Source organism: Podarcis gaigeae (assembly GCF_964106915.1).
Source record: "Podarcis gaigeae genome assembly, chromosome: 4".
NCBI classification, from domain to species: domain Eukaryota; kingdom Metazoa; phylum Chordata; class Lepidosauria; order Squamata; family Lacertidae; genus Podarcis; species Podarcis gaigeae.
The window spans coordinates 84,402,759-84,415,362 of NC_139677.1; the positions used below are offsets into that span (position 1 = coordinate 84,402,759).

General features: G+C 40.1%; 2 protein-coding genes across 9 annotated transcripts in view; one reads left to right on the top strand and one right to left on the bottom strand.

Moving 5' to 3' along the window:
* PSPC1 (paraspeckle component 1) overlaps positions 1–5,938 on the top strand; it is a 57,267-nt gene extending 51,329 nt beyond the window's left edge. For 2 of the 4 annotated variants that reach the window (XR_014563606.1, XR_014563609.1), the window contains 3 exons: positions 1,751–1,851; positions 1,971–2,068; positions 3,668–5,938. The gene's annotated coding sequence lies outside the window, so the exon portion shown is untranslated. Of the gene's footprint in view, positions 1–1,750; positions 2,069–3,667 lie in introns of all 4 variants that reach the window. The other 2 variants (XR_014563607.1, XR_014563608.1) reach the window with 1 other exon arrangement.
* MPHOSPH8 (M-phase phosphoprotein 8) overlaps positions 1–12,604 on the bottom strand; it is a 56,516-nt gene that overhangs the window by 30,504 nt on the left and 13,408 nt on the right. Inside the window, exons 11-15 of one of the 5 annotated variants that reach the window (XM_083736322.1) lie at positions 10,635–10,789; positions 9,547–9,674; positions 7,035–7,091; positions 6,052–6,135; positions 3,982–5,476 (exon numbers count right to left, since the gene is read on the bottom strand). In XM_083736322.1, the coding sequence (XP_083592448.1) occupies positions 5,435–5,476; positions 6,052–6,135; positions 7,035–7,091; positions 9,547–9,674; positions 10,635–10,789 (466 nt within the window). In that variant the 3' untranslated portion in view covers positions 3,982–5,434. Of the gene's footprint in view, positions 1–3,981; positions 6,136–7,034; positions 7,092–9,546; positions 9,675–10,592; positions 10,790–12,604 lie in introns of those variants that run through there. The other 4 variants (XM_083736323.1, XM_083736324.1, XR_014563571.1 and 1 more) reach the window with 4 other exon arrangements.

The following is a 12,604-nucleotide window of genomic DNA, read 5'->3' on the forward strand; positions in this document are numbered from 1 at the left end:
ACGAGATTGAAACCCTGGATTAACTGGTGTTTGGAAGCCTGTTAATGTGGTCAGGAAGTGCCTTAGGGTTGGCGTGTTGGTCAGTTTGACCAGTTAAGCCCTGCCAGTTGGCTGTCTATTTGATCAAATATTGTCAAATGTTATATGGAGTCAAGAAGGCTTCTATTTAGGTGGAAGCTTTTCTTTTATTATGCTGCCATTGATTAGCAATGACAGGCATTGGGGGTGCTTACCATTGCTGCTTGGGACTTTGATGCTGATGGAGGTACAGAGCCAACTGAAAGTGATACTGAGTAAAGCATTGACATGTTTTCTACTTTCCATAACAGTTTAAAAACTGGCTTGTGTTTTGCTCTTAGTTCACTTTGTTTTGAATTGATTTTTTTAAAAATCTTGTGATTATAGGCTGACACTCGTGTTCCCATGATAAAAACCAGAGTAGAACTGTCCAGTAAAATGACCACATTTGTAAGAATTCTTAAATAATGTTGTTAAATATTATAATAATTCATTAAGATTTCTTCTAAAAAGTTCTTCTGATTTTTTTTTAAAATAGGTGTATGTATAATCTCTTAAAATTAATACTTAACATGTGCGATTGTTATTTGACAATATTTGACCAAAGCCTAACGCCATTCTGAGAAACTAAAATGAGAAAGCACTTTCTCAACAGTTAGACTTTATAGCTTTCTGGATATGATACCACATTTCATGATATGTAGCTGAGTAAATGAAGAAGTGTTGATTATAGAAATATCACCTTGGAGACACGATGAAAGAAATGTGCTCTTTGATCTGGGGCTGGGTGTACTTGGCTACTTAAAAAGACCACCGCAAAATGTTACCTGTGTTTTGCAAAACTGGATTCAATGGCCTTATATATGTTTAAGTACACATAGAAATGTGTTTAAATTTGCATGCTGCATCTAATTCTGCTTCTACTAGACCCTGGGTATGGGCAGTGTCCCACCTCCTGGTGCCTGAAACCCTATTCAGGATCTGGACCTTCTGTCACCACCCTGACCTCTTAGATTTCACCATCCATTTCCAACACGGATTGGCCTCCTGCAGACATAGGCTAGAAGTAGAGGATCGGTTAACTAAATTAGTGGATTCTGCAATGGATGAAATTGTTTGGCTTCTTCCATTTGAGCATTTAGTTAAAATAATGGATGGTTATGAATTGGCTTTAACTATGTCCTCTTTGTGGCCACCACATTCATAGAAACATTAATATTTTTGTCTTACTATTTGTCTTTACAAAGTCACACCCATTGTTGAATGTTCCTCAGCAGGAAATGTGAGGGAGCATCAGTCTTTTCATATGTGTTTCTAGAGAGAAGAGCATTGCCAGCCACTTGCGGAAGGAAAGCCCTAGTTACTAGGGGTGCATTAGCCTGATAAACTGTCATGGAAGGATGTTCTGAAAAATGTAGAGGAAATTTCTCTGCCTCTCATTGCCTTCTCTGGCTGGGAGGGAGTGAAGAATTACCTATACCCCCTATAGCATGTGCTAAGTTCCTGAGCAACCTTAGTGGAACAAACGTTGATATAAAACGGGACTCCAATCTGATGCATTGATACAACTAAAGGAGGGAGGTCTCATCGCATCATCTTTATTAAATGGGGTACCGTGTAGCACCATGTGAACTGTTCCTTTTGATGAATGTCCCTGATGCAGGGAAACACTCTTGGCATGCCAAATTAAGAGGAGATGATCATTTAATAAGCTTTGTTTTTCTTCTTCTAGGAAATGGTTATGATGCTGAAGTGCAGTTGAAGATGTACTTCATGAGTGCTTTGTCCAAGGAATATAGCAAGAGGAAGTTGAATCCTTTCTTCAAGTTTCAGGTATCTTTCTTCCACCATTCCCCAGTCGTCTTTGGGTTTCCAAATTCATGATGGCTTATTTCTGATTGTTTTACATTTTTGTAAAGCAGGGGAGAGGAAAATTTCAAAGGGTTTTCAAGACACATGTCTGAAGATATCTTACTATGTGGAGTTGCAGGCAATCAACTACTGTACCAGAGGTAGTCGGGAATACAAAAGAAGGAATTATTTGAGGAGGGTAAGTAGCTTAAAGCTGCCAGAGATAAAACAAGAATGACATTTACATTTAGAGTGTGGGCATTCTTTCTGGTGTGCTTGGACAGTCAATTGGTGCTTGTGATATAGAACCTGCCAGTCACCACTCTTCTTTATAGAATAACAAGTGCTGGGTGGATTCCATGTAACTCATGACTTAATAGTGCAAGCATGAGTGCTATGTGATGAAAAAATTGTAAGACTGTTAACAGATTTAAAATGAAACCAATAAATAATAATAATGCATTCTGAGCGGTTTCCAACATAATAAAAGCACAGAAAATATCAAACATTAAAAACTTCCCATTACAGGACTGCCTTCAGAAAGTTTTGTAGATGTTTATCTGTTTGACATCTGATGGGAGGGTGTTCCCTTGGGTGGGCACCACTGCCAAGAAGGTCCTGTGTCTGGTTCTCTGTGGCATCCCTTCTCGCAGTGAAGGAACCGCCAGAAGGCCTCCTGAGCTGGATCTGGGCTGGACAATGGAGGTGGAGATGCTCCTTCGGGTATACAGGGCTGTTTAGGTCTTTAAAGGTCAGCACTAACACTTTGAATTGTTCTCAGAAATCCTGGGAGCCAATGTAGGTCTTTTAGGACTGGTGTTATGTGGTCCTAGCGGCTGCTCCCAGTCACCAGTCTGGCAGCCGCATTATGTATTCACTTGAGTTATGAACAAATACATGGTGTGTAGTCTTTAAAATTTGTTTTGTATTTTAAATCTTGTGTTTTAAAGCAGTGGTTCACAATTAGCTAAGTACTGTAGACTCCCTGTTTTTTAAAGCCATGGACCCCTTACTTTTGAAAATTTTGATACCTTTATGGTAGTTTTTTGTTATGTGAATGGTGCCACAGATCGGGGGGGGGGGGGGGCTGCAGACCACCACTTGGGAACCACAGTTTTAAAATGGAGTTGTAATTTTTATCTTGATTTTATTGTGGTTGTGGACTCCCCTTCCTTGGAGGTTTTTAAGCAGAGGTTGGATGGCCATCTGTCATGGATGCTTTAGCTGAGATTCCTGCATTGCAGGAGGTTGGACCAGATGACCCTGGAACTCTTACGATTCTAGAAGATTGAACCTGTTTAACATTTCTGTATTTAAAGACAATAAAGCTAATAAAGCTTTAAACTGCAAATTTTTATTTTTTGCTGAATTTACAAACTTTAGATATTTCTGGATACTTAGTTGAGTAGTTTCAGCTATTTACACAGGTAACATTGTTGCACTTCTAAATAAATAAGTACTTAACCCCCTACTTTGATATGATTGGAAATGCCATAATAATAATAAATTTTATTTATATCCCGCCCTCCCCAGCCAAAGCCGGGCTCAGAGTGGCTAACAACAGTAAAACGATAAAACATTCTAAAATCATTTCATTATAAAATTCCAGTCAAATTAATGGCAACCATTGGGCTAAAAGTTCTGTGAGGATTGCCAAAGGAGGGAGTCAGGCTGTGCCCTGGCCAGCTGGAGGTACCATTGAGGTATCAAAATTCATTACACCAAAAGTTTTGCAAATACCTATCTTGCTAGAGATGATTGTACAAACGTTTGGGGTTGTTGTTTTTGTTCTTAACAGGCTGGATACAGCTGGAAAATGTCATTCAACTTTCAGTGTGAAGAATGCTTCATGGAAATTTGAGCGGAAACTATTTGACTCCATGTACCATATGGATCTGCTCATTTACCTAAAAAAAATCCAGTATCCAGAACATTACGGAATGTTCTCATTAACTGCTTTCAAACAAAACTGGCCTGTTTTACCTTATTTCCCCATACTCACTGCTGTTTTCCTCTATTCTGGTAAGTTATTTGGGGACAATATATCCTATCAGTCTATATGAATGGAACAAATGAATTTGTTGTTTCAAAAAAAGGACTACTGCAAAAAAGTACTACTGCTTTGTTTATAGTAATCAACATCCAGCTGGGATGATATACCTACTGAATATACTTACTTTCCCACCTGTTTCATAAATGCCTCTGGGGCAGTGCTTGTTTGAGGGAATCAGAAGCGTTGAAAGTTCAGGTATGGTCGTTCTAGCAGTTTTGATTTGAGGCTACACTTTCTGCTTTGTGCAGAAAGTTCATCCACACTGAACTGCATTTGTATCACAATGCCAAATACAACACAGATCATGCCCTGGTGGTAATCAAGATCGTTCTCCAGCCAAAAAGGACCCAAAGTAGAAAGTGCAGCACTTTACAATTATTACAACATGTAGACAAATCAATCAAGTGGCCCACCAGGAGCTTCAGCAATTTTCAAATGATAGGGGGAATCAGGTACACATATAAGTACTATCAAAGGTGTTAACAACTGAAATTTCCTTTGGACAAAGTATTTATAGATAGTAATGCTTTGAACAAATATGGGAAAACCCAAGTTTTATGTTCCACAACATATACCAGATTGAAGCTGCCTTTTGGGACTTAGATATTTCACACAAATTTCATTTCTCATTTAAAAGTTGCAGTACTTCCTATAATTTTTCTGCATGTTCACTGACACTTCTTGATATACAATAGGAAGAGTTTCAATATGCAGTTTTATCTTTTAACAATGTTTCATCTTACAAAGAAGTTTTAGAATTCATACAGCTTACATTTCATTAGTACAGAAATGCTGCTAGTCAATAAAATTGTGTCCATTTATTAGGACACTAGATGAATCCTTTAGGGAGTGAGGAGATAGTATAAGTCTATAAATATGGTCTGCCTTAAAAAAAAAAAAAAACAATTTGAAAGTATCTGTTAAAGGTTTAGTTATGGAAAGAAGTACAATTACAGGGTTTTTTATTCAGGCTTAACCACAACCACCGCCATTGATAAGCCACAATATCTTAGTTACCACCAGTCTTTTATTAAGGCAAAAGCCTATCTATATTCCTGTATTTAAACTGCAATAGCAAATATAGCTCTGCCTGCTTTAAAAAAGCGTTAATTTAAATACAAACACTGAAGTAGGACAAAATTTAGCATCTACAATCAAGAACCAGACTTTTTAAAAGGTCTTCATCATTTTAAAGGTTTTGCACCACTTCACACTGTGCAAATGCTGAAATACGCTGTTTGACTTTGAAACGTAGAATTACAATCATTGGCACAAATACCTATATACAAACAAAATAAAACCATCTTGTCCACTTAAGCAGCACATGGCTGCTAACCTGCTCAAGAATTCCCATGTAAAATGGAGGCCAGGTAAAAAAGAAACGGATTGAACCAATTGTCAAGAGTCCTGACTGCACCAGGAGTTCCCAAACTGCTTGGTCAGTCAAAAAGGAAGAAGTAAACAAATACTTCCAAGAAAAATAACTGCATCAACAGCATGAAGTTCATTAGCTTATGGCAGCTGCACTCTGTACGCACCTATCAGCAGCTTCACCTGTAAGGGAAAAAATGCCATTTAATCCATCCAATTAAATGCTGAAAAGGCATGGATGACATACTCACAAGTACATGTATGTTCTCAAAGCCCTGCTAGCTTCACTCTCAACAGTGATTAAAGTATGGGTTTAGTTATTTTGCGCAATGAACACAGGTATATTAAAACGTTCTGATGGATGAAGCAACTCCTAGTCTGAGGGCCCTATGAAAACTACTTCACACAGTAGCTCTTGCATTTTGTAACCACAATACACTTTGGGGACCCTGTCAGGGTAAAAAAGCAGGTATTTTAAAATACAGACTAGTTTGATAATTTAGTAAAGGAAGATATTATGTATTGTTTTATTATGCCTTTTGTCTGTTTGTTTTTTATTTTTGTGAACCGTCCAGTGATCTTTGGATGCAGGGCAGGGTACACATTTAATTAATAAACGTATCCGCATTGTTTCCAACCACGTCACGAACTGAGTAGATTCACTGAACTCGTTGGTGATGACTAACTTAAGCTGATTTATTTCCTTAGCTCTACTGAATGTGAGTTGGTGTACGTGCACCTAGACTTGCATTTCTCACCTTGGCAGTAGGAGCTTCCACCAATCGTATGAAGAGTTTGTTAAGACCTGGAATAGGACTGAAGGAGTAAATGAAGTGACTGTCCTAAAAATAAAAAAGAAAGAAAAGAGCAAATTATTCTTTGCCCACGTCACAATATTATGCTCCTGGTTAGCTAGAAAAGCTGCAAGAGAACCATCAACTGCAACCCCTTTTTGAAGTGTGTATGTTTGTGTGTGACTTAAGCTGAGCAAAGACCCAATGGTGGCCATAAGTTTAATGGGAAACAAAGAAGAACGCTGCTGCTGCTGCTGCAACATCACATTCTTGGATGTTTCCCCCCCTGCTTGTTCCCCCAAGCAGCCTCGCATTGAATTTTATAACAAACTCTAATGCCATGTCTGGGAGCTCTGGCACGATGGAGAGCACACGGAGGTTTTCAGAGACAGATGGCAGGGGTGGCAGCGTGAGAGACATCTGAAGATGGGTCTGGGTCTCACCATGTTCTTACAGACTTAGGCTTTAACAAGCTACAATGATAGACCCATCATTGCTAGCTCTTAGTCATAACAGCTATATAAAAGCTCAGGGATAGTATGCTACCCCTTGTGGGTAGCTGGGAAGCAACAGGAAGAGGGCTACTGCCTTCATGCCTTATTTAAGCTGCTCTCTGAGGCATCTTGCCACAGTGGGAATAGGCTGCTAGATGAGGTGAAGCTTTGGTCTGGTTCAACAGAGCTGTTGCGTTCTTAACTGGTTTTGATCCCTGGAATTCTTAACGTGGGTGGAGATGAGCTTAAAAGCTTCCTTTCGTAAGTCCCTGTGAAGAGAGGTGGAGCTCGTCTATAGCCCTGCCAATTCTGTTGGGCAGACACTGGCAGGGGACTTAGCGAAGGGTTGTCTTTGTAGCTGCTCACATTAAAGGAGCCCAGAACAGGGAGGGCGTGAGGCTGGGCAGAATTGGCACCAATGCCAGAGTAATATTAATTAGCCTAGCCACTCACCTGGAACATCCGCGAAGAGAAATGCTCATTCCACGAAGGATGAAAAGCTCTGTGAGGCTGGGAGGGAGGGTGAGAGGATGAGAAGGAGGCAACGGGTAACTTGGCTACTCTAGGTATTGAGCTATAGGGCAGAAGGGAGCAAGACCTCCACATCCTGCTCATTCTTATTTACTATTACTATTATTACAGTACTTATAGCCCGCCTTTCCTCCAAGGAGCGCAAGATGGCACAAATGGTTCTCCACCTCCATTTTATCCACAGATACTGTGCCTGACTCAAGGCAAGCTTCACAGCTGAGTGGGGCTCTGAATCACGGTCTCATTAGTGCAATAGGTAAAGATAAAGGGACCCCTGACCATTAGGTCCAGTCGTGACCAACTCGGGGGTTGCGGCGCTTATCTCGCTTTATTGGCCAAGGGAGCAGACGTTTGTCCGCAGACAGCTTCCGGGTCATGTGGCCAGCATGACTAAGCCGTTTCTGGCGAACAAGAGCAGCGCACGGAAACGCCATTTACCATCCCGCTGGAGCGGTACCTATTTATCTACTTGCACTTTGACGTGCTTTCGAGCTGCTAGGTTGGCAGGAGCAGGGACCGAGCAACAGGAGCTCACCCCGTTGCGGGGATTCGAACCGCCGACCTTCTGATCGGCAAGTCCTAGGCTCTGTGGTTTAACCCACAGCGCCACCCGCATCCCATTAGTGCAATACTAACCACTAAACCACACTGGCACGCAAGAGGGTCCTAGGAAGAGAGCTGATTTTTATCTTCCTGCAACATGTCACTTGCAAAGCAGTTGCAGATGTCTGCTGCCCACCTCACCATCTGATATTCGAAGTAAATACAGCTTTAAAAAACCCCACCGTGGACTCTGCTTAGCTCCGCAGATTTTCCTCTACTTCAAAATACACTTATTGGGGTAAGCAACAGGGTCAACTAAGAGCTGTGCCCAAAGTGCCTAGGATGAAGTAGAAAGAAAATCTGAACCCCTTTTAATTTGAATTTGCTTGTGCTTTCAAAACCAGGAAAAAAACTAAATGGGGAACTCTGTTGTTAACAGAACTCTTATGTTCCAGAGCTTGCTATTTCCCTCCCATTTGATAAGCTAGCATTAGGCAAATGTTTACTTGATGCTATATATGAAAGTTAAGCTCCCTTTTTACATAAAATCATAGGTAATCCTACTAGTCCCTTTGGGGAAAAATCCAAAGTGTATAGTAAGCCAACTTTTATTAGGGCCAACTAATATGTTACCAAGTAGAAGAAGAAAAGTTTGGATTTGATATCCCACTTTATCACTACCCTAAGGAGTCTCAAAGAGGCTAACAATCTCCTTTCCCTTCCTCCCCCACAACAAACACTCTGTGAGGTAAGTGGGGCTGAGAGGCTTCAGAGAAATGTGACTAGCCCAAGGTCACCCAGCAGCTGCATGTGGAGGCGCAGAGATGCGAACCTGGTTCACCAGATTACGAGTGCTCTTAACCACTACATCACACTGGTAGTAAGCAAGCTTTAAAGTTCTCCAGAACAATTCATCTATATGCAAATCAAAATTTGGGGGAGGTGGACAAAAAGCTGGGAATGATGTTGAAACACAAAAATCTTACTATTTGAAGTTGTCTTAATACAGGAAATGTTAGGCAACTTCTATTAATAGCTGCTAGGTGCAAAAAGATTTCAGGATGCACCAAGAACTGGTATAAAAACAACAAAGGCTATTTCCCTATTAAGCAAAGGCTGTCATGAAGTAGGGAGAGAGTTCCTTTTGCAAAGGCGCTTGGGGTACCTTTATGCAGCAGGGCCAAAGCTGGCACACTTCCTCTCATATTTTTCCTCAGGAGAGGCCTGCAGGGCTTACACTGGGGTGGGGGTGGGAGGCTATACTGCCCAGCAAGGCCAGCCAAAAACTGCAGGCAACGTTGGTAGGAATACAGAGCCAAGACGTTACAAGTAAGAGGGTCAACATTATCTATACCCTCAACTGATACCTCTCAGATTTGAAAATTTTCCAAGGCATTTTGCTGAGCTAAAAGTGCTTACTAAACCAGTAAGCAATACTAAAACAGCATTTAAGGTGCGCTGACACATTGTTTGACATCACAAAGTATGAAACTCTGGAGAACAGGCTTATATCCAAGGTCTAAAGATTTACCTGAACAATAACATTAATAAGGAATGATGGGGCTTTCAGAATTTTCTGATACCCTCAAAAGCTATCATGCCAGCCATCAGCCTTTAGTTTAATACTCTTTAATTTAATGGATTTAATTCATTTTACTCTTACTGTATTGAGTCACCTGTACACTTGTTAGAAACAACCGTGATTAAGAAGTATACAAACGGTTGATATATATATAGTAACAGAATCACAGTTGGAAGTGATCCCAAGGGTTACCTAGTCCAACCTTCTGCAATGCAGGAATCTCAACTAAAGCATCCATGACACAGGGCTACCCAACTTTATATTTCTGAATAATTGTTATATGGTCAGTGAAGAACATGAAACATTTACCAAAAAGACAGGGAACTGGAATTTATCATTCAGAACCACAGCTTGTACACCGCATGGTCCACAGAGCCGAGCAGCAACAAGTTTACCGCAGAAGTTTGCATGGAAAATAAATAAAAGAATGCCAGAACCTGTGTAAAAGAAACAAACGTGCATTAAAAGAATACAATACAAATGATGAATTGCCACTTCCATGAGGAAATGCTTAAAATCTGTCTCAACAAGCAAATGTTTGAAAAGCCTGAGAGTTTTACTTAACTGTGGGTAACATACTTAAATACCTACAGTCTGATCAAAACTGATCAGATGACTCAAAGAATCTGTAATACCTAATAAAAGTTTGGAGAAAGACAGAGACTCAAAAAATCCTCATGGAAGAGGATAAACTGGCGACACATCCTGGATTACATTGTTCTTATACTAAGCCCTCAATTTATGCAGGGGTTATGTTTTGTGGATTGCACCTAAAGCCAAAATCACGTACAGTCAAAACATACAGTGCAACGGTGGGTGGGACTGCCAAAGTCTTTTTTCCTGGACACCTATCCCCTTTTAATTCCCCTTCCAAGTGTGTAAATCTTAATGTGCACATATTAAACGTGCATAAGTTGTGGGCTTAATCTATTGAATAGCTGGGCAAATTCCCTCCATCCACCCTTGTAAAACAACTATCCCTGTTACAAATCAGAAAAAGGTACTCTGGACAGCAAATCCTGAACTGGTTTTTTGTTTTTGAGATGCTAGGTATCTGTTTCCATTGCCAATCCTGAAAAGCACATGATTGCCAGACAAGGAACAAACAAAATAAAGCAGCCGCATTTCATTTTGGCGACTCTAGTTCTTGTTCCCTACCATTTGGTTCCAATAATTTTACTATAATATTTGGATATGCTTTTTTCTCTCTCAGGCCATAATCTCTGTACTGCCAGAAGAATTAGGTAAACTCAGTGTTTCAGCTACCCAGAGATTAAAGCATAAATGTTGCTATTAATCACAACTTAGTCTGTTTCTGATCTGCCCCGAGGGTGGGTGGACTCTCACTCACTCACACACAGTTCAATGTTCGAAGAAAGAATGCCTTCTCATACAACCTTCAGGCACAGTCTGCGGGGGTTTATAGGTGAACTCTGAAGAATAATCTGGTCCCTCACAAAGCCGATGACACGCAATATCAAGCACAGGTTCCATCAAAATAAGACGGGCTTCAAAGTATTCCTTGATTGTGTCTTCTGCCACTCGCGAGAGTCTAAACAAGGAAAGACAAAGTCAAGCTGTCAACATTATAATGTATGTAAATAAATTATAGTTACCCTTTTTTCAGTATCATATCTGTTATAAACACAAAACCTTGACTACTATTTCAAACTATCAGTTGACACAATTTTGTTCTCAACCATTTCTAGTTGAGTAGCGTAAATCCAACGCCATACAGAAGCTCTGGACAGATTTTTATTACAAAGTGTTTTGATTTTAAAATATGGCATTATGTGTATGCACTTCCATTGTGCTTTTAAAACTTCATACTGGAAGAGCAAAGCCCAAATAATCCATCAACAAAGGAAAATATAGTTAGTCAGGGCAGCATCTTCCAAACTACTAACCAACAGTGAAAGAGAGAAAAAATATCTCACTTTATAGCCAGTGTGTGGAGCCCTTTTCCTCAACAGCTGTTGTTGAACTACAACTCCTATCATCCACAGCTATTGTCCACGCTTGCTGGGCTGATGGGAGATGCAGTTGAGCAACATTTGGAGGGACAAAGCTTCCCCACACCTGACTTATACTGATGACGTTCAGTACATCAGCCGTAGCCTACATACTTTGCACCCTTAGGTTAGCTAATGAATAAGCCAACTTGGCTTACAAATATACAACACTGCCTTATTTGGAGTCCACTTAGCTGAATAATGGATGGCAGTTGATGCCTATGGTTTTAAGCAGGAGCCTTCCCCAGTATGACTGGGAGAAGCCTATGGATTAAAATGTAAGGCCCTTTGTATAACTGTGCTATAGTACCTCCTCGAACTGAAGTGTAAATTTTATTCTTCAACAAATTCCATTAGCTGTATCTGTTGGGTTTATCCAGAACCTTTGGCAAGGCCCTGAAACCTGCTGCGAATTTTCTAGGCAAAACTACTATTCCCTTGGGTCTAGTACACTTCCAAGTACCAGATCCCTTTGTAGCAGAGTATCATGCAGCTTCCAAGTGTGTAGGAGTTCAAAGTCTAAGATGGAATGTAGAAATAAATCACAGGAAACAATTCAGAACAGACAGAAGGTGGTTGTTGTTTTTTACTGTCGTTCTCAAGTTGCAAACTATACCAGTGTTTTTCGACCTTTTTTGGGCAAAGGCACACTTGTTTCATGAAAAAAATCATGAGGCACACCACCATTAGAAAATGTTAAAAAATTTAACTCTGTGCCTATATTGACTATATATAAAGTAATTCTCTTGAATAGGAATCAAATAAACACAAAGTATTTTATAATTACTTTATTATGGAATAGTAAGTAAACAGAAATATGAAAAATTATAAAATACTTTATTTTCGAATTTTTCAATTTTTCCCACGGCACACCAGGCAACATCTTGTGGCACACTAGTGTGCCGCGGAACAGTGGTTGAAAAACACTGAACTATACAATCATCTATCAGATCCCTGATGGAGGTTCAGCTTAAATGCTCAAGGCCTAGCCCTAAAAGCTGCCAGATATTCTCTCACATCTTCACACTATGAGAACACAGATCAGACTAAACACCTCTCTGTCCAGCCCAGAAGCCACACATGTTAGAACATTCTTGGAGTGACCTTGCACCTGTTGTAAACAAACTTCGCTTTGCACAGTTTCTGGAACTTCACACAGTGTTGTTTCTTGGAATGAATGACTCCCATCCGTACCTCTATACAGCTGTTGTATTTCTGAATTTTAATATTTTAACCTGTCCTGAGACAATTCTGTCCAGAAAGCAAGCCTGTAAATACTTTAAACAAACTAAAGGACTTGCCAGTTTCCCCTCTTTAAAAACCAACTTAAATATAGTCCTTGATTCACTGGGGAA